This window comes from Crinia signifera, chromosome 1 (assembly GCF_055691185.1).
Source record: "Crinia signifera chromosome 1, ASM5569118v1, whole genome shotgun sequence".
Lineage (NCBI taxonomy): Eukaryota > Metazoa > Chordata > Amphibia > Anura > Myobatrachidae > Crinia > Crinia signifera.
Genome location: NC_139217.1, coordinates 354,944,865 through 354,967,178, shown reverse-complemented (window position 1 = coordinate 354,967,178; position 22,314 = coordinate 354,944,865). Strand labels below are relative to the sequence as shown.

The 22,314-nt window shown below is 42.9% G+C and overlaps 1 protein-coding gene across 1 annotated transcript in view; it reads left to right on the top strand.

Annotated features, from left to right (window-relative positions):
• Positions 1 to 22,314, top strand: part of LOC146007059 (uncharacterized) — a 53,574-nt gene that overhangs the window by 22,782 nt on the left and 8,478 nt on the right. Inside the window, exons 11-19 of the mRNA XM_083145451.1 lie at positions 1,542 to 1,717; positions 2,964 to 3,060; positions 6,688 to 6,786; positions 8,604 to 8,764; positions 9,791 to 9,915; positions 15,351 to 15,480; positions 16,925 to 17,073; positions 20,789 to 20,976; positions 21,990 to 22,100. Of these exons, the coding sequence (XP_083001577.1) occupies positions 1,542 to 1,717; positions 2,964 to 3,060; positions 6,688 to 6,786; positions 8,604 to 8,764; positions 9,791 to 9,915; positions 15,351 to 15,480; positions 16,925 to 17,073; positions 20,789 to 20,976; positions 21,990 to 22,100 (1,236 nt within the window). The remainder of the gene's footprint in view (positions 1 to 1,541; positions 1,718 to 2,963; positions 3,061 to 6,687; positions 6,787 to 8,603; positions 8,765 to 9,790; positions 9,916 to 15,350; positions 15,481 to 16,924; positions 17,074 to 20,788; positions 20,977 to 21,989; positions 22,101 to 22,314) is intronic.

Genomic DNA, 22,314 nt, shown 5'->3' with positions numbered 1-22,314 from the left:
TCATCTACCCCGTGCTGATCCAGCTGTAGGAAGCAGTGGCAATAATCCTACAGGCGTTGGCAGGAACCTCGGAAACAGTACACAACCAGCAGTTAGACACAGAGACACCTGACTCCTGAGCGCGCACTACTCCTAAGCAACTCCATAATATAAAGACACGCATAAGGACACACATACTGCTCACCGGGTACGGGAGAGAAAAAAGGTTGGGAACCGCTGTACTAGTATAAAATACTGAGAAGTAGTACATGTATCTTTATCTTATCTAATTTATTTTAAAAGAATCACTTTTGAATAAAGGGAAATTTATTTGAGCAATGGTGCAAAGACTACATGACACACAGTAGAATCAGCCATTTTATGGACTGGACCCAGTGGCGTAACAATGGCACTGCAGCCCAAGCAGTGGCTTGGGGGAGCCGTCACTCTGGGGGCAGTGGCGTAACTAGTAATTCTGCGCCCCCCTGCCGACAATGCAGGGGGGCGCCCCCCGGGTAAAAAAACACAAGCAGAGGAGAGCCGGGGGGGGGGGGGGGGGTGTATGTGTGTGTGTGTATGTGTGTGTGTTACCTCGGGCCACATCCATCTGCGCCGGGTCCCGGCTCTCCTGTTTACTGCTGCTAATGAAAAGTGACACAAGGAAAATGGCTGCCCCCATACCGCAGACGAAAAACTGTCTGAGGTATGGGGGCAGCCATGTGTCACCTTTTCTATTAGCAGCGCTGCGGTAGCCGGGAGAGCTGGGACCCGGTGCACATAAAAGCGCCGGCGGCAGAAGGCATCCAGTGAGTAATAATAGTCCCGTAGCCCCCCCGGCGCCCACATACCCTCAGCGTCTCCCCGCCACATTGGGGGCTGCGGGACGATAGTTATGCCACTGTCTGGGGGCGCATGGTCTCTGCTGATTCCAGTGGATCTGGCTGACCATATGGAATCTGCTGAAGATGTTCCTTCAAAAATGGCCACCGCCTTGGAGGAGGCTGATGCTAGAGGACCTACTCTACAGATGGATAGATGCTAGAGGTTTTACTGGATAGCATATATCGCTACTTGGAAATTCTGGATTTTCGGTAGATATATGTAGATATAGATATATATTGTCCCTGGCAACTAGAATGCAACCCTGGCAATGGGCATGTACCTCCCTGGCAATGGGTATGTAACCCTCTGGTAACAAGCAGAAAAACTACTGGCAATGAACAAGAAACTCCTAGCAACAAGCTTGTTACTCCTATCAGCGAGCATGAAACCCCTGGAAATGAGCATGTAACTCCTATCAATGAGCGTGTATTGTAACTCCTGTCATTGAGCATGTAACTTCAGTCAATGAGCATGAAACCTCTGGCAACAAGAATTTAGGTTAAAAAAAATATATAACATGTTCTAGTTAAGCCACTGAAGGGACCAATATTTTGGAGAATACTGTCAGTCAATTATCTTATTATCAGTATTGGTTCAGCCCATGAAAGGGTTTGCTCCACTAGGTTCAGTGCAGTGCATGTAAACTGAACTGAACATGCTTCGTTTTTGTTTTCCAATAGGAGACATTGGGGACGTTTTGCTTCATTTTTTTCTTGGTCTACTGTATCTCCATGGCTGTATTTAGTTTCTGGATGTTGCCAGAAACCAAGGACCGAAGCATAATGGAGATTCTGGAATCCTTTAACCAGCTTAACTTCAGAGATAAGAAGAACAAGTTCACCTGTACCAGACTTTAGCTTGGAGCGCTGTGGTTTAATAAAGTGTACATAGAATAACTTTTTATAGAAAGATAAAGGGTGATGAACACATCTATAAGCTGATACTGGACATTACTTGCTGAAGCTGTTTAACTGAACAATGTAAAAGTACTCTCTACTTTGTTATATGATGATCTCTACCTACAGAAGTCTTACAATATTTATAATACTGTAGGAACCATTGCATGTGAAATAATGGCTTGCAATACTGTGAAGAAAAGAATACATTAAGTAGGTGGGTTTAAATGGCTGACGATAAATGTAAGGACCACTATAAGTACAAAATCACATAATAAAATATTTATTTTCACATTTAGAAACGTGTTTTCTATAATATTGCATATTTTTTTGTATAGAGCTTGTTACCATGTTCTCCCCACTATACATCAAATGGGTTATATCCGGCAATTTCACCAACTTCCCAAAGTCCTTGCTGGTTTTTGCTTCACCGTATACTAGTTCAATGGCTTATAATGCCCTTGCAAAATTACTAAGATGCATTTAATAAAATATAACAGCATTAATAGATGACATCCAAAAGCATAATGTGACCATAGGCTTTTGGATTGCAAAAAATGTTAATTTATTTATATTTTTATCAGTTTTTTTCCTACCTTTAATATATCAAGCAAATGAACTTTGCCTGCTGGACAACCTGCTGAAATGCATTTTAATCTCTCTTTACTACTACTGTACTTGAGGAGGAATATAGATTAAATGGATTGCAATAGGGAGTCCGGCAGCCCCTTTGGGGCGAGCATGTTTTTTGTTTGTTTCTTTCTTTCTTTCTTTGTGTGATTCTAATATGCTTGGAACTTATGGTTTATGCCATTATTTCTTTGCCAAATATTACAAAATGCCAAAAACACAATTTTATATATTTTGTGACTGGCGTGTTAAAATAATATATTTTATATACAATATATTTTATTTATGTTTGTCATTGATGTGACAAATATTCTTGCTTGCTTTAATAATAAAATTGAAATGTATTTGTAAATAGTTTGGCGACCTGCATCCACCAATGATAGCCAATACTCTCCCATGATGTATGAGTGATGGTTTTATATTCCATGTCATGTGCAAGTTCATGTGCTCATGCGAATGGTTTCTCATATTGTTGCTCAGTGTAACATTATCATCGCCTCATGGTGGACTCATCAATCATCAATCCAAATCAAACACCACAAAACAAAGATGACCTTTCGCTCCGCTCTGCTGAAGCCTATGGTCACATTATTACTACACATACGTTTACCCACGTTACAGGACCTTCTGTCTTCAATTAATCCATGACATGGCTGGGATTCTCTTGGAACTGGTGAGTACAGTGGCCATGCCTGTGGGGATATCTCCATTAATATTTCATGATTTTTGCTTATTTTATTGAAAATATATATATTTTTTATAAGCGAGAAAGCTTAATAAAATAATTCCTCCTCCAGCAACTAGATACGCAGGGCTAAATTTACTAAGCTTCTTAAATGAAAAGAGATGATGTTGCCAATAGCAACCAACCAGATTTTGTCTATAATTTTCTAGGATGCCATAGAGAAATGATAGACAGGATCTAATTGGTTGCTATGGGCAACATGACCTTGCTTCATTTTTAGAAGCTGTAGTATATTTAATGCATAGTATCAGCCTTTATTTTATTAGCTATGGGCTCATTACTGTATATTAGCAGTTTCTGAATTCTTCTGCTTTTCAGTTAGATTAGCTGCACGTGATTTTCTGGTCAAGTAAGAAATGTTGGAACAATTTAGTTAAAACAGCCACACTTCATGATCAAATCACTCATTGGGATATAGGAGAGATGAGAATGTAATTTCAATGAATTAAGGCGGCAGTTTTAAGTCTGAAAGATCTAAAAGTAAAACCAACCTGGGTGTTCTTACTGCCTTAATCACAGAGATCACTCTAGTTCACAGAAATTGCACCCTATTACATAAACGCCATTGTGTGTGTCTAGTACAACCATATATGAGAACACTGCATTCAGTCTTATAGAGCTGATAGGAATTCTATACAATACATTTTTGTAATCTGGAAAATAAAAATACATTTTCTGAGAAACGTGTCTGCAGATTATAATGCTCTAGGTTTTGTGTTGTCGCCAAGGTTCCAGTTGCTAGCACTTAGCAGAATAACAATTACAAATACGTTTGGAAAGATCTCAGAGTACATATAAAAACTTGTATTTAAGGTTAAGTTGCCCTTTAGGTGGGTTACAATCACTTGTAGAGACAGATTGATCATATGACTTTAAGCAGGGACATGTTTAATGTCTGTTATGCTACACATCACTTCATGGTGAGAAAAAAAGGGAAACTGGAGAACCTTACAATGACTGTGACCTTTATTTATTTGTTTATTTGTTAACAGTTTCTTATATAGCGCACACATATTCCACAGTTCTTTATAGATAATATTTGAATATTCACATCAGTCCCTGCCCCAGTGGTGCTTACAATCTATATTTCCTACCACATGTACACGCACGCACAGACATTCAAAGGTTATATTGTTGGGAGCCCATTAGCCTACCAGTATACCTGGGAGGAAACCAGTATACTCGGAAGAAACCCATGCAAGCACACGGAGAATATACAAACTCTGCACAGTTAGGGCCATGGTGGGAATTGAACCCATGACCTCAGTGCTGTGAGGCAGTAATGCTAACCGTTACACCATCCGTACTGCCGTATGACCTTCACAATATATATTCCCTAGGATGTTATGCAATGTTCATGTGTGTGGTTTCCAACGTATATGTGTGCAATGCAGAAACACACAGCTGTAACTCCTGCATTTGTTTCTGAAATGGAAAGTGGGGCTCAGGGGGGCTAATTACACTGCTATGGGAGGAGAGAGAGACACACAGTGGGAGTGGGTGCTAAGTGGGCTTATGGCACTGCTTTGGGTGGAAGCTTGTAGACACATGGGAAGTGAGGGCTCAATGACAATGACACTGCTATGTGGGGACGGTAAGACCTGTGGAGAATGGGGAACCAGGAGAATAGGACAATGCTATGGGCCCAGGTGGACGCCAACATCAACATTGATAAGAAGGGACCTGGTCTTTGGACTAATGATAATGGTCACCAAGATACAAGTGTGTAGCAACAACAAGCCTGGGATTATCTGCTGGGGTCATCAATCTATGGAACCAAATGGTTAGGGCCAGCTCTGCCCTAGAACCCTGGGACTAGCAGGGCCACAGAGTGTGTGGGGAAAAGAGTGGGTACTAATAACAAAGGCTGGTACTCTTTACCTAGAACGGCGCCCGTCGCGGGCATCGCGGGTACATTTATGTATGGCCGCGACGCGACCGACGCGATGCCCGCGATTTCCCATTGAAACCAATGTTAAACATGGAAATCGTGTCGGTCGCGTCGCGGCCGGCCATAAATGTACCCGCGATGCCCGCGACGCGATGCTCCCGATTTCCCATAGGAATCAATGTTAAAAGCCGCGATGGACCCGATTTTACTGTTAAATGGCTCAATCCACCCGATTTGGCCATAGGAATCAATGTTAAATGGGCCACAGAGCCCATTAACCCTTAAATGTCACACCAAATTTTTAACGCCACCCCACGATCCACGCCAACCCGAAGCGTGGCGAGCGCAGCGAGCCCGCGAGGGGCGGCGGTACGCGTCCTCCGACCTTTTCATGCCCTACTATACACTAGGGCGTGGTGTGAGAATATAATAGTGTGGCGAGCGCAGCGAGCCACCGAGCCCGAAGCGTGGCGAGCGCAGCGAGCCCCGCGAGGGGACGCGGATACCTTCACAGTTATGCGCGTCCCCTCGCGGGCTTCACAGGTGTCCGTGGCGAGGCGGACACCTGTGAAGCCCGCGAGGGGACGCGTCTACCTGTGAAGGTATCCGCGTCCCCTCGCGGGGCTCGCTGCGCTCGCCACACTATTATATTCTCACTACACGCCCTAGTGGATAGTAGGGCATGAAAAGGTCGGAGGACGCGTACCGCCGCCCCTCGCGGGCTCGCTGCGCTCGCCACGCTTCGGGTTCGCGTGGATCGTGGGGTGGCGTTAAAAATTGAGGGGGACATTTAAGGGTTAATTTGCCCTATTTGGCCCCAAATCGGGTCCATTGAGCCATTTAACAGTAAAATCGCGGTCAATCTGCCGTTTTAACATTGTTCCCTATGGGAAAATCGCGGTCATCGCGGGCATCGCGGCCATCCCGATTTACCCGCGATGCCCGCGATGACCGCGATTTTTACCCCCGACGACCGCGATTTCAATCGCTGGCGCCGTTCTAGGTAAAGAGTACCCAAAGGCTTGTTGGATGAGCTCAGGTCTGGTACTGCCCCTACCCTTCGCTCCCCTCTTATCAGCAGCAGCCTCTAAGCTGCAGCGGTGCTAGGGAGGCTACTGCCTGTGTTAAGTGGAGCAATAACTCCAGTTTTGCTCTTTTGGGGGCTGCAAATTAATTTGTATCTATCTTTTTCCTAAAGAGGTGCTCCCAGGCCTCCCGCAATTTGGATATGCCCTCAAAAAGTACCCAGGCCAGACTCAGCTCCCAGTCCCTATAGTCCTGGGGACTGACAGTCGAACGTGAACATTTAATAGAAAGTGCTTCAAATTGGAAGCCATTTCTATGTTGAGTATGCCAGTGATAACTGGCTTCTTGGAGCTGCAGCTGATGCAGTCCTAGAAGCCAGGTTATGTGGGCATTATTCCTGGATGCAACAACTGCTTCCCTAAAGGAATAGCAGCCGGCATCCCAACCTCTCTCTATAAGGTAAGAGCCACCACTGCATGACACAGACAATTAGGCATATTTATACAAATAAAAAGCTAAGGTGTTAGTATGATACTTGTATTACCTTTTCTGATAGGAAGAAGCAGCTTGTGCATTCAGTTTAGTGGTCATTTCATTTACTAGATTATGATCAAATATCTTTGTTTGTATTCTCCCAGGTCCGTCATTGGAGGCTGCTTTCATTAATTATTGTCCTAGGCCTTTGTAATGGATTGCCATTTGGCTATAATGTATCAGTGATCAGCTCATCATCCTTCGTAAGCTGAAAATTTCTTCTACAATTGGGCAAGTGTAACACATTACATGGGTTCTATATATTTCCAGTTGACATACATACTGTATTTTGGACACAAAAATCAGCCCTAAAATGTCTTATGCTTATCTAAAAGGATACATGCAAATTAAGGCCCTGATTCTAGTATGCTCAGTAAACTGTGAACACCCAACACCAAAGATGCTGCCGCACCGAATACCCGCCCTCCTTCCACCGCCAATTTCCCTCGGTACCATGCGAGGGGATACGTAACAAGATCACATGCCCTCGCATGCCTCCACTGCAGGAGAAACCATTCCATGGTTATCAGCCATCAAATGATTTCTCCTGCCTTCGCAAATAAAAAGTGAAAACTGAGTTTCATTTGCGTGCGGCCAGTCAAAGACAGGACTGGCTGCTGAGGCCATGTGACGTCCCCCCGCATACCCATGGGCAATCCTCACCACAGTCCACCCCTGCCGTGATGTTTTCAAATGGCTTGGCAACTATGAAAGTTGCTGAAGCCGTTCACAAAGGGGAGTTGCACATGCGCATAATAGACCATGCGCAGTCCCCAAAACATCGGGACGGGCTAGTGAAGCAGAATGGTCCCCTAAGTTCAACCTTTCATAAATTGCAGTTAGGTTGAATGAAATAAACATGCGTTAATTAGTAATTTTCTAGAACTATTTGGAATACAACAAAGAAATTATATGGATCATGGCTTTTTGTTTAAACAAAACATATATGTATTAATGACTTAATGAGGCATAATGTAGAGTTGGACATATGTGACAAGATGTGTCTTCTCTGCTCATACGGCTTATGTACTGTTTTATGCCATGAAAAAACAGAAGTTTGTGCACTGAGTTTACTTCTGGAGATTTGACAGTGGAATACCTCTTTTCACTGCCCAAATAACCCGGGTTATTGCCGGGTCACCCCTCAGCGTAAAAGAGTCACTGAGAAAAAACTTGACCCAGCAATCTAACCCTGTTAGCAAGCAGGGCATACAAGCCTACCCTCCCGGAATGGCCGGGAGGCTCCCGAAAATTGGGTTCCCCCCCAGGAAGGTGGGCAAGTCTCCCGTATGCCCCCCAGAGCACCGCTACCCCCCCCCCACCCTGGAGCCGCAGAAAGAAATTACGAAATCACGTAATTTCGTGTAATTTTAACCCAGTCCCCTACTTGCGGACCAGCAAATCGCGGTGTCTGCATGGATTGGGGGCGGGGCTTTGAGTCATCAGCCTTGTCCCTGCCCCCCAACCAGGAGATTCGGCTATCCTCTCTGGGCTTCTCCCGGGGAGGCAAAATCAAAATTCAGTATGAAGCAGGTTTGGGCCCATACAGTATATTGGGGCATTGAAAACAGGTAGTAACACTTTTTTTTTTTTTGCTCTGGCCAAATTGCAAATCTGAAATAATGAGATAAGCCCGTAAATTAATTTATACTGAGAATAGACTGCATGATTCTCAATAATAATTTATATAGTACAGGTGGGAGTTATCACAATGCTGCCAATTATTTTAAACAATGCGTATTTTACACCATGGGTCCAGCACCTGCAAGACTTAAGCCTACTGACACATTTACATCAGTGTTGCGGTCATCTGCATGACGCGCGTTTGCCTGACCACATCCTTATTTTACTTGATGTCCCATCTCTCTTTAACTGGGTACACACTAATGATTTATCTGTCCAATCTGTGCTTATTTCTTATTCTACCAAAGGGGTGACATATACTGTACAAAATTGAAATTGTATACATTAATCTTCTCTCTGTGTATTTCCACAACACCTCAATTCACATCTTCTGCAGTTTGTCAAAGACTTCATCAACCAGACCTGGATAGGACGGTATGGATCACCTGTACCCAAGGCAACGCTTACTCTTCTCTGGTCCACAGCCGTTTCAGTGTACAGCGTTGGAGGACTTTTGGGATCATTGGTATCAGGATTCCTGACCGGAAAGTTTGGAAAGTAAGTATATTATTTAACTGAAATTCTTTGATACTCGGGAAATATATCAAGCCTTGGATAGAGATAAAGTGGAGCAGTTGCCCAAAGCAGGCACGTTCTGGAAGCTTGTATGGTACCCCAAAAGTGTGTGGTACCCCACTAAAGCTAGGGATATAATTGTGTATGCATATGTAAATATATATTAAACCTATGCTGGTAAAATGTAATCCTGTATGACTCTATTACTGAACTGTGAGCTTTAAGCAGGGACTCCTCCTTCTCTGACAGTAGTAGGGGTTCTGCCTGCACTGTGGTTGTGTTTGTGTGTAGATATAAATAAAGTGTTGGACGGTGGAGAAAGTTAACAGCCCATTATAGTAAAGAAGCCAGAATGATCCTGAGTCACTGACATCGGCCTACAGCCAGGAGCTTCCATTACTACTGGAAAGGTATCAGAGCAAACAACAATAGCAATACTCAGCATTTGTAAACTGCCAAAGCTCACTGCACATTGACTATTATAGGGAGCAAAGTTATATAGATGTGAGCAAACCAAGTCACCCTGCCAGAGCCGTAAACAGAAATCTATGAGCCCGGTACCAGGGGGGTTTCCAAATGTAATCCAAAGACTCCCTATCTGCAGCACTTTGGAGTAAGGACCGGATTCTGGTTCACTCACAAAGGCAAACTCCTTCTTTAATGGACTAAACCAGGGGTCCTCAAACTATTTTGCTCTGGGACCCCATCAGACAATAAAAATATGGAATTCTATCCTTATGTATCCCTCCTATCATCCTTATAGATTGTAAGCTTGCGAGCAGGGCCCTCCGACCTCTATGTCGGTTTGTTTCTACCCAGTTTGTTTAATCACTGTTGTTTCCTATTGTAAAGTGCAACGGCATATGCTGCACTATATAAGAAACTGTAAATAAATAAATAATGTGAAATAGAACTACCATCTTAGTAAATTTCCCCCTATATATAATTCTTAAAAACTCTGAATGCCTCTCTGACCCCTTACAACATCCATTCTCTCTCTCTCCCCAGGAGGCGATCTCATGTATTTACTCACTTGTTGGGTGTTATGGCCAGTCTGTGTCTTGGGTTGAGTAAAATGGCAGGATCCCATGAGATGATTATGGTTGGAAGGTTCCTCTTTGGCATCACATTTGGTAAATAATAAGCGATAATATAGTTTATAGAATTCACTCGCTATAGGTCTTCTAAACCTTCAGTTGTGTGGAAACTGAACCAGAGCTCACCATGTGTGTCACCATAATCCTGTGCAAACTATCTGTGTGCTACTAATTACAGTAATAAACTGTTACAGTAAATACATATATTTATTATTACTTTATTTTTTAAATTGGTACAAGAGAAATGGGTGTGTACAGGTTTACGGGATTATAATGTATCATCATCCAGTCCCTAATTTGCATTGTTATATCAAAACTACTGTAGTCTACAAGGGTCATACACCTCAGAATAATATACAGTAGGAAGAACCACATAATAATTGTTCAGAATAAAGATATGTGTATGTAGTACAGAAAAACGTAAACTTTGTAATTATTTTAAAATTCTAAAGTCACTATATGTCAAATATATAAAAAGTTAATTTTTTTTAGAAAAGGGTAACCTTTGCTATGAAGTTAAATGAGTTTAATGATTGATCCACTCACATGATAGTGAAATAAATAGTGTATAATGGACACTGCGGTCCTGCACGGATCCCTCTTGTTACAAATGCGATATTCCTTCCAATTTCCTGTAACTCAAATAACATGTGATGGTGCAATACTGTATATTTAAAAACAGAGGAAATTATTACAGATATGCACTCACATTTAAAACATAACAATAAAAGCAAGTAACACCACACAGGTGAAGAATTGCCGGTGATTGCCCAGGGTAATACTTGCTGACTGCTAGAAGTAGGATGCCGGCTCCTCCCGGTGGCTGGTAGATGGAAACAACAGCAAGGATTCACCCAGGTTCTCCACGGGGTCCAGTGAGATGTATCCTAAAAGCTTAAAAGCGTTTTCAGACCCATGAGGTCCTTCATCAAAAGCTCAGGGCACCAGCTCCATGGAGCCCTTTTATGTGATGTAAATGATGATAGACAAGCTCTCGATCACCTCCGGCTGGAGGGACATCCGCCGGAAGTGATGGATCGGTTCAGAGTAAAATTCAATATAAACACTAAAACTTTCCTAAATTATTTAAAAAGCAGAGCAATTGATCTTGAAGCAAAAAACATATAAAGGTAACAGCAGGGCCGGCGCCACCACAAGGCAGTGTTAGGCATTTGCCTAGGGCGCCGGCCACTGGGGGGCGGTAGTTGGGAGCAGGGCGAGCTGGAGGTCTGGCTTAGCGGGCAGGAGGGAGGAATCGCTGCGCTGTGTGCAGTTCAGTCCCGGACCCCGATGCATGTTAACTGACATTTTCCTCCACCCGCACCGCGTACAGCCGCTCAGCCGGGCAGCGTCTGAGGGTGAGCCAAGTGTTCAGCGCTGCCCGGCTGAGTGGCTGTACATGATGTGGGTGGAGGAAGATGTCAGTCACAATGTGCCGGGACTGAACTGCGAGGCCTCCCTCCTGCCCGCTAAGCCAGACCTCCAGATCTCCCTCCCGCCCGCTGTGCTAGACGCGAGCTCCTCCTGAAGGGTGAATAATTATACCCGTGGAGCGGGTGAGTGCCGGGGCGCCCCCCCCCCCCCGCCTGGGGCGCTCGGGCGCCTTGCACCGGCACTGGGTAACAGTACTTTGATAGAATGTGCCGTGGGCACCACTGAACATGCATCGGTGGCACCGTAAATGACGCGTGCGTTCCAACTCTTTTTGATACTGTGTTTCTTGAAACTTTGGTGAAATTTCCATTTTTTTGTTACTAGGGGCCAGATGTATCAAGCTTCAAAAGTGATAAAATGGAGAGTGATAAACTGCCAGCCAATCAGCTCCTACCTGCTATGTTACAGGCTGGGTTTGAAAAATGTCAGGTAGGAGCTGATTGGCTGGCTGTTTATCACTCTCCACTTTTTGAAGCTTGATACATCTGGCCCTAGAGCTGAATTCCATAGGTGGCGCTACAGGGAAGTTTTTAATATTCCATCAATGAAGTAAAATGAACATTAAAACCCGACCTCCTACTCCTTGCTATCCCAACCACGATGATTATCGAACAACTGCACATGTGTATGGATCGCAGTAGACATGCGCCAGGCCAAACCAACAAATAACTATGAAAAATCTAATCACATTCCCAACTTGACTGACAGAAAGCCGCCGTTTATGGGCAGCAACTTTCCATTTTCTGAGAGTATCAGAAAAAAACAGACTTTCCCACGTGTCTTCAGGGATGGTGTGTGACATCAGCTCCTTCCTCAGTGAGCCTGTCTCGGTGGCAGAATTGTGGAAGGGTCAGAGTTACACAGACTGAACAGACTGGAAAAATCATTTGATGGTGAGTGAGTTGCAGCTGGCAGCCAATCAGTGATCCATTTGCAAGTCATTCACAGACTTGCACAGGGCAGGATTTCACTCTCTCTGGGCAGCAACTATCTGATCGCAGGGCTCTGCAAAATTGCAAATCAGTTATCAGGTCTGAATAACCCCCCAATATAAGAATAGTTTTTGGTAATTATGTATCAGATAGTATATAGAATGACTTGCTAATCTAATTGTCCTGAAATTCAAGCAGTCCTATGTTGTTGTAAATAAAAATAAGAGCTGATATCTATAAGACTGCAGAGCTGATTCAGAGATGCACATAAGATGGTAAGGCCACATAGATCTGGGGTAATCTGAATCCGTGTGTATGGCACCATAATCCCCTTTCACGTTTTAAACAAAGTATGTATTAGTTCTAATTTGTTAATAAAAGAGTTTTCAAATGTATCAGTCACTCATATGGATCTTGGGCCCAATTCATGTTCACTCACAACGGGCCAAATTTGGCCCCTGTTCCCATGTTTGGGGGTTCTGCGAGTGCGCATGTGCAGACTCTGCGCCATTGACCGGCGGCGGATGGAAGCGGGAATGGGGTTTGTCCAGCATTTTATGGGAGTCCCCAAGAAAACATTGTCTGTTCCCATGGGTACATGGGTAGGCCGATGCCTGCTGATCACAGGACGTCAGCCACCTCACCGTCTTCGTCCAGGCGCATGCAAATAAAAGTCAGTTTCCACTGAAGGCAGGAGAAATCATTTGATGGTCGGCGACCATCACATGATTTCTTCTGCAGCAGAGGCATGTGACGAGATGTGTTCTCATTACACATCCCGTCGCATGTTAACGAGGGAAACCGGGGCCACTCATCACCAGGCCAATATCATCCCTACAGTGAAGCATGGTGGTGATGGAATCATGCTGTGGGGAAGTTTTTCACTGGCAGGAACTGGGAGGCTAGTCAGAATAGAGAAAGATGAATAATGCAAAGTACAGAGACATCCTGGATAAAAACCTGCTCTAGAGCGCTCTTGGCCTCAGACTGGGGTGACAATTCATCTTTCACACATCCAAGATATCAGATTGGCTTCAGGACAACTCTATGAATGTCCTTGAGTGGCCCAGCCAGAGCGCAGACTTGAATCCCATTGAACATCTCTGGAGATATCTGACAATGGCTGTGCACTGACGTTTCCCATCTAACCTGATGGAGCTTGAGAGGGGGTGCAAAGAGGAATGGGCAAAACTGCCCAAATATAGGTGTGACAAGCTTGTGGCATCATATTCAAAAAGACTTGAGGCTATAATTGCTACCAAAGGTGCATGAACAAAGTATTGAGCAAAGGCTGTGAATGCCTACGTACATGTGATTTCTTAGTTTTTTTAATTTTAATATATTTGAAAAAAATCTTCAAAAAATGTTCACATTGTTATTATGGGGTAATTGTTGAATTTTGAGGGGGGGGGGGGAGAATTTATTCAATTTTGGAATAAGGCTTTAACATAACAAAATGAGGAAAAGGTGAAGCGCTGTGAATATTTTTCAGATGCACTGTGTCTGCTGTACAGTCTCCAAAAAAATGCCTTTGGAGACTGTGCAGAAGACACCACTATTGGAGGTTTTTATACCTTATATGTATGTGGGCATCTGAGTCCATAGGATTTTGAATTATCATAAGGTGCGATAAAGTCACCTCTACATCGAATTTTGAATCTCCAAAATCCCTCATTGTCTACGTATACACTTAAGGCATTTCCTCTGGACCTTTTGTCTTATCATGTTTGTGACACCAAGAAATAAACCATATATAAACAATCATCCTTGCATGGCTGGTGATTTAAATACACTAAATAAAAAAATATATATTATTATAGATTTTTATTAAAAAGTTGCACAAAAAATGGGAAACCAAAAGGGAAAAGTGGTGAAACAACGCAGTCCAAGGACCAGAGGGGTAGAGAAGAGTCTCAGTAATAGGCAAATAAATGTAGATTTTGTGTATGAGACCTTATTCAACCCTGCGGCTAATTGCCAACCCCAGATATTTTCTATTAGCTTTGAATACCCAATGAGCGAGAACCTGACTAAAGTCTGTCGAAAATTACACAAAATGGGGTAATTTATGCTGATTCCGTGAGTTTTCACGCTTGAGTAACAATTTTTCCGTGCCCGAAAATCACAATTTTTTTTTTTAATTGACAATTTTTTTTGTTTTGCATAGTAACCATTATTGAACGGTAGAATATTCAACGATATACATAGTTTGTCATAGACATTTGGTAAAAAGAAAAACATAGATGAGTCTCATAAAGAATATGCATGGAATGGCAATGACATAAGAAACTTAGTCGTTAAGGCAATTAATGTCAGTATTACAAGTGTCATCATAACAATTTGCAAATAAACGTTATTTTTCTGAGTATGATGTCAGCAGTTTTTTCGTCAGTTTCTTGCATTAGATTCAGTAGTTAACCGTTTTATCCATAATATGTCTGAGAAGTCAATGTGTATTTCTATAGTAGGCCAGATAAGGCCTTTTCAATCTAGAGACAAATGAATAAGGCGTATATGTCTATTGCCAGTTATATGAAACAATCTACGAATATTGAGAGTAACACAATAAAGTCAATAAAATGGGAAGCATGGGAAGCATTGGGGGGGGGGGGGGGGGAGGAAAAATCACAATTTAATTGAATATTCTTTCACTGTGACAAGGAAATCTAACCTGACCCCCCCCCCGCCCCGCCCCCATAGTTTCCCCCATACAAAGGATACAGAGCTTGTGAAAAAGCTTAGGAAAGGTACCGAGCAGAATAGAAAACAATCTGCCCAGCAGTCACTCCTGCAAGGGGAAAGAATCCGATAACCACAACTGTCTATCTCATATTCAAAGTGTTTATGGACCTTCTAGACTAAACATTTTTAACACATTTAATTTCCTGAAGGCACCCCTAATGAAGGATCTTTTTCTATAATAAAAATTCAGTGCTCTAATCTCTTACTAATGTTTCTGGATGAACGGTTGATATTTTACCATGATTACTTATTATGACAATTGTATTATTTTTTCTTTCAATGTACTTCTGTGGTGTTCTGTGGTGTATACTTTAGAAAACAAACTTTCCACTCTACAGATAATCATTACATTTTCTCTGATAGGCTTGGCACTCAACATATACATTCAGTACATTGGAGAAATCGCTCCCAGAAAGCTTAAAGGCTTCACAAACACTACAGCTCCGATCTTCATTACATCAGGAAAGCTCTTTGGCCAAATTGTTGGACTCAGGTGGGATCCAGATCAGATACTATATGTTATGCAGAATACTGTATGAATTTGAACATTGCAGATGCTAAAGTAAGGCAATAAATTATATGTTTTCTGATACTGATACATTAGGACAGGGGTGGGGAACCTTTTTTTGTGCCAAGGGCCATTTGTATGGGGAAAAAAATCCTTCGGGGGCCATATGTAAAAATTTCTCTTACAAATTGTCTTGCTGTAGCTGTCCCATGCTCTGGCGGCTGCCGCTGAATAGGACTGACAGTCTCCAGCTGCTGTTGATTAAGAGGAATCTCACGAGAACTACCAACCTCTCGCGAGAATTCCCCTGTACTTGACTCCCGGCAAAGCTGCCGGGCGGGTGGGCCACTCAGGGGCCTGAGGTTCCCCACCCCTGCATTAGGAGGTTAATGCCAACTCCATGGCAACTATCCAGGAACTCATAAATACCTTAAAGGACCTGGTGGCTGTCGATATCGGTTCGATATGGCAGCCGGCATTGGCTACCAGGGTGGGAGGGATGATGGGCGAAGGGGGGGGGGAGAGCGGGGGCCATGCTGCATTTTTCGATCAGGCAGAAATAGACTTATCTGTTCCTGCCTTCGATCCCGATGCTGGGGGCGGCGCATATGGATTGAATCGGTAAAGAAACATTGTGCACCTATGCGAATTCACACGGGTGCGCATGGACCAGAATAAGGTCCACTAAACCATGGCTTTACCAGACATTATCTTCTGGTTGCGATCTTCTGTGCATGCCTGGTTTGAAAAGAACATACTTCAAAGAGTTCATAAAAATACATTTTGTGGTAATTGTTTCTTGTACTGTTAATTTTACTGTAATTAATGCACCTATTTCATGTGCTTGGGTAAGTGCAATTTTTGGGTATTTGAAAAGGAAAAAAATTTAATATTTGCATATAATAAAATGAATTTCTTTTCCCTGAAATACTCATGGAAACCATATATTCGGGTTGGGTATGGAATCCCAACCATAAGAATTCTGGCAGCAGGTTCTGTGAATGTCCCAGAAATCTTTGGTTACCATTCTACAGCTAACCCTGATCCCAAAACTAACCCTCTTCTCCCACATCCTAACCTTCACTTCCACCGCAGCTTACCCTAACCCTTGTTCTTACTGTTTCAAGTTGTTGGCATTTTAACCTGTCAGGATCCCACTGCCGGTATTATGTTGGTTGAGATTGTGCCAACTTCATCCCGTATATTCCCCATCAGTGCTGTCTGTGATTAATAGGAGAGCTTATGAAATTTCTGAAAGATAGTAAAGGGAACAAATAATCAAATATTTAACCTCCAGGGTATTTGTTTTGCCTGTTTCTACTCAGCTGACAAAAGTTATGCTATTGTGCATGGCTGCTATTGAATACATAATGGAAAAGGAATCGCCAGTATTTTAACTTTTTAGTGACCATACGTTATTCTCTTCCAGAGAGGTCCTGGGGACAGAGACACTGTGGCCTTTGATGTTATCACTATGTGGTTTTGCAGAATTGCTGCTGCTGATTGTAATGTTCTTTTACCCAGAGACTCCTCCATACCTACTGTTAGTAAAGAAAGACGTGAAGCGCTGCACAAAAGGTAACAGCAATAAACAACTACTACACACAGGCATATGGTTGATATTTAAAATAATAATATACCAGCGTAGTTCAATAAATAAGGTTACAAGACCTCTCACTCTATACATTTTGTAAACTTGTGCGTATACATACAGTATAATCCAGTGGTTCCCACACTGTGTGCCGTGGCTCCCTGAGGTGCCTCCGGACACTTGCAGGGGTGCCCCTAGTTGCTGGTCCAGGACCAACTCAAATTATTTATGGTTAATTATTTATGGACAAAACCGTTGCTGGTGGCTGACAATCATAAAATGTGTACAAACAGAAGCAAATCCTGCCCTTTACCACATAACTGACCCTAATAATCACATATAAACCCAATCTACTTAATATTATATTTATTCTTTTTTTTTTTACCTAGGGGTGCTGTGAAAATTCTGATACTCTAGGGTGCCGTGATTCAAAAAAGATTTGGTACAATCAATAGTATGGCCTTGATAGATGCCTTGGTGTAATAATAGTCCCCGTGTTACACCAAGGCATCTATCCCATTATAGAAGAAATCTTTATCGAGTACCTGAAGCCAGGACCTGTAGCCCAGCTGCTCACAATGATGTTGAGCACAGTATCCAGTTTATCAGCAATATCACTAACTTGAATGCGTCTATCCTCCTGAATCAGGCCTTCAGTGAGACACAAATTGTCATCTGTGGTGGACGTGCTTGGCTGGATGGATACTGCTCATCTTTAATGTCTGTCCTGCCATTAGCAAAGGCAGTGCACCAAACCCAAGCCTATTCCCATGTCATTACATTATTACCATATATATCAACAAGTTGGAGATTAATTTCACCCACTGAAATCTGATCACACTACATACCTCAGTTATTTGTATCAGGCCCGCCATCTTAGAACTGATGTTGGGACAGTATTACTGATATGAGGCGCATTCTAATGGCCGTAAGGGGAAGCAGTGGTCTACCTGCTTTTGCCTGGTGGAAAATGTGATTGAAATAGAGAACATTACACATGTGAGTAGTCTAGTTACCTTCATTTTTTAACCTCCTTTGTAAAAAAAAAAAATATATATATATATATATATATATATATATATATATATATATATATATATATATATATATATATATACTGATAAAATGTTATTATATTATTATAGACTTGGAGCTTAGGCATTTTCATGTGGTTCCCCACCAAAAGCGCATATAGAGTAGAGATGTGCAGACTCGGATACCAGAGATCCGAGCCCCCACGGACGTCATCATTCCGAGCCCGGTTCCGAGCAGCGCTCGGAGATTCCCAACTGACTCGGGTCCGTCCGGGTGGTCAGAACGTCATCTCCCGGCGCCGGATTTCGCGAGGCTTTAAAAGCGGCTGCTGCGCCCGCCATCTTCACTCCAGTCTAGTAGTGGGTTGGGAGATGGTGTGTTGGTGCTGCTGCTGGGGCTTAAACTTGAGCTTGACCTTGAACGCAATATTTTTTATTCGCTTTATTTGCTGTGTAGTCTAACTGTGTACTTGTAGTACTACTGTCTCCTCTGTGCGGTCTACCTCTTGTGTGCTGTGCTGTAATTATTTTATTCGCTGGGGCTGTCACCCTCAGTGCTGCTGTGTACTCTGTTCTCCTCTCTGCTTAGGGTGGGCTCTCCCTAGCAAGGAGGACAGTCTAACTGTGTACCTGTAGTACTACTGTCTCCTCTGTGCTGGGGCCTACCTCTGGTGCTGTGCTGTAATTAATAATTAATTCTATTATATAAAGTCCACTGGTGCTGCCTGCACTGAATCTGCCAGTGTTATTTAGTTACTCAGTCCACTGTTGCCACTGGCAGTGCTACTGCCTACCTAGTGTACCTAGCTAGTACATACTAGGCTGCTATATATAATTTAATTAAAAAATAATACTTGTGCTGTGTGGGACTGTAAAAAATAATTCCATGCTGCTGGTGCACTGACGTGTGCCACTGCCAAGCAGTACTTAATAATAAAATGAATTATTATAAATTCTGCTGGTGCACATATACTAGTATTGCTGACGTATCTACCTGTCTTGTGCCTAGTACTGTCTTATCTACCTGTCTGGTGCCTAGTCCTGCCGCATCTACTTGTCTGGTGCCACTGCAGTGCCACTCTTGCATGAGCCACGTGTTTATGCCGCACACTTGTGTGGCTTAGCATAGTTATCCAGCTACCTCGGTGCAACCTTTTGCCCTAAAAACAATATTGTGAGGTGTTCAGAATAGACTGGAAATGAGTGGAAATGAATGTTATTGAGGTTAATATAGCGTAGGAGCAAAAAAAAAAACCCCAAATTCTGCGATTTTAGCAGTTTTTATAATTTTTTAACAAAAAAATCAGAACCCAAAACTCAAAAAATCCAAATACAAAACACTTAGGAGGTGTTTTGCCAAAACCCATTAGAACCCAAAACCTCAAGGTAATCAGAATCCAAAACCCGAAAAGTGGCCGGTGCACATCCCTAATATACAGTAGTATGCATTTCTTATTTAAAACTTATGCTTGACTTTACAGCTTTGTGCATATGCAGATCTGGGGCTGCGATGATGCTTATCGTGCCCCAAAAAACATAAAATGTCTGACATGCACGGGTCCGTCATGGGTAGCATTTCAGAAAACAGGTCTTGGTCCCATATTCTTTTCGTGCCAAAGTCAGTGACTGTATACTTGGATGCAGCTTAACTGGCCCCGGCAGCAGGATTTCACCAGTCATCCTGAGTGGCGCAGCTGATCCGATGCTGTGTGACATTTCAACCCCTTATAGTAAATTAAACCTTTATATTGTATCTCTATCTTGTTTGTCATTGCCCTCAATTAATGGCCGATGACCCTAGAAGACTAAACCCGAGCACATTTCATAAATAAACCAGACCAGGGACACCTTTTTGGCTAAAATTGATCAGGATTATTGACATTGGTCTTGTTAATGTGTAAGGAGTGCCAAACACCATCACTATGCACTAGAACAAAGACACAGGTGTCAATGAAATAAGGGTCCAAGTTGCCAGGTGAGGGATTTGGGTGGAGAATGCCCTTACATTTAAAGTGACAATCATTGGATGGGCAGACACTGTTACTTTATGTTCTTGACATAATTAATGCCGGTTAAAGTATTGTCTGCATATCTGCAAAAATGCCTGAAGTTCAGGTGGGCACGGTTTTTGGGAAACTGTGTTTGCTTATCTCTAAAGGTGCGTACACACAGGGGCGATTTTATGCAAAATCGCGGGAAATATGGTCGCTGAGCGACCATATTGCCCGCAATGGGAGTGTGCACCGGCGATATATCGCCGGGTGCGCGCTCCCGTTTTTGCCCCTGTGGTGATCGCTGGTCGCAGGAACATGCTCCTGCGACCAGCTGATTACCACTGCCGGGCTCCCCCCGGCAGTTTCTTTTTCATCAGCGACCATCTCTGGTCACTGATGTAAAGTAGAAACTGAGCAATATATTGCTCAGCCATATATTGCTCAGCAATATATGGCTGAGCAGTATATCTCCCCCGTGTGTACACAGCATTACTTTTACACTGCCATTTAGATTTCTGTTTGAACATACCGCACCCAAATCTAAATCTCTCAGCTCATGTTACTGTATGTCTGTCTTGCCTGCAGTATAACATGGTTTTGCCCAGTTGTTTGATTTTCTACTTTGCTTGCAAATCAGAATCAGGTCCTTCGTTTTCTGCCCTTTCTTTTCCCAGCTATGGACACAATTTGGGGACATGGGGACCATCAGCCAGAGATAGATGAGATATTGAAAGAACAGGAGAACTACAAGAAGACTAAGGCCATGAGTCTATTGGAGGTTGTGAAGGAACCATCTATGCGCTGGCAGCTGTACATTGTGATCATCATTACCATCACCATTCAGCTTTCAGGAATTTATGCAGTTAAGTGATTTCACCAAAAATGTAAAAACTAATGCATGCTTATAGTATGGATCCCTCCCACCCATTGGTAACTGACACCCACCTGTAATTTTAGCCTAATAATGTGATGTTTTACAGCGATGGGATGATACAGTAGATTAAATTCAATGGTACACATATGATAAGCAGTTCACAGCAGCTTAGTACTGTATATGTGATCCATACTGTAACAATGAAAATGCAGGAGGAGGCGCATACCACCTTATGCCTTCATTTGTGGTTACTTAAAAAACATTGTAATCGCACTCATGCCACTCCTGGATAATAGTTTCCAGCAACACTGGTCGCCCCTGTCCCTCCCCATGGACACCTGTCAATCGGGCAGAGGCATTCACAAAACTATGATGTCATTGCTGGACCCATCCTGCACATGCACAGAACGCATCCTGTGCTGTTTTCTGACCATCGAGGAATTGTGCAACCGATCACAATTGTGATTCGTATTTAATGAGGTCTTTTGTCTGATAGGGAATTTAGCGGGAGATTTATCAAATCTTGGAGACAGATAAAGTGAAGAAATTGCTCATAACACTCAGTCAGCTTCTGACTGTCACTTTAAAGGCTGTGCTAGAATAATGACAAATTAATCTGATTGGGTGCTATAAGCAACTTCTCGCATGTGCACAGCGTCTATTCAGCGATACAGAGGGTGGAAAAGGGGGTGTGTCCTGGCAGCATCATTATTTGCATATGACAAGCCCCTCATTTGCATAGGCCATACCACCTTTTTGGCACGGCGTGCAGCTGCGCTGCGTTAGGGTCCTTCTTCCTATGTTCAAGAAGTTGGGAGGTATGCAAAAATAGACTATGTGGAGGTATGATTCAAGCACCTTTGTTTTGTCAATGTTAAAGTGGACCACCCTAATATATATATGAATAATATTGGAACAAAAACAAGTAATAATACTTGCAGTAATAATATACTGGACTTATGTCAGACTGTTATTGTGTGACTTTCAACTGTCTATTCCAGATTTACTTTTATGCAAGCAGTGTTATGGTAACTGCTGGCTTTCCTATGAAGAAGATCCCCTACATATCTCTAGGAATAGGAAGCTTCGAGTTGCTGGCTGTTATTCTATCTGTGAGTGCCTTAACTGACCTAGGAACATCATTTTATGGCCCATTGACAGAGCCAGTCCTAGCCATAGGCAGTATGGGAATAATTCATGTTTGCACGCACAGCCTTTAGCAAGTAGGATTTTTCAGGCTATGGAATTACTAATGATAGTAAGCAAAGCTGCCAATCTGAAATGAAAAGAGAAGCCCACCGGAGTGATTGAAAACTCGTTTGCAAT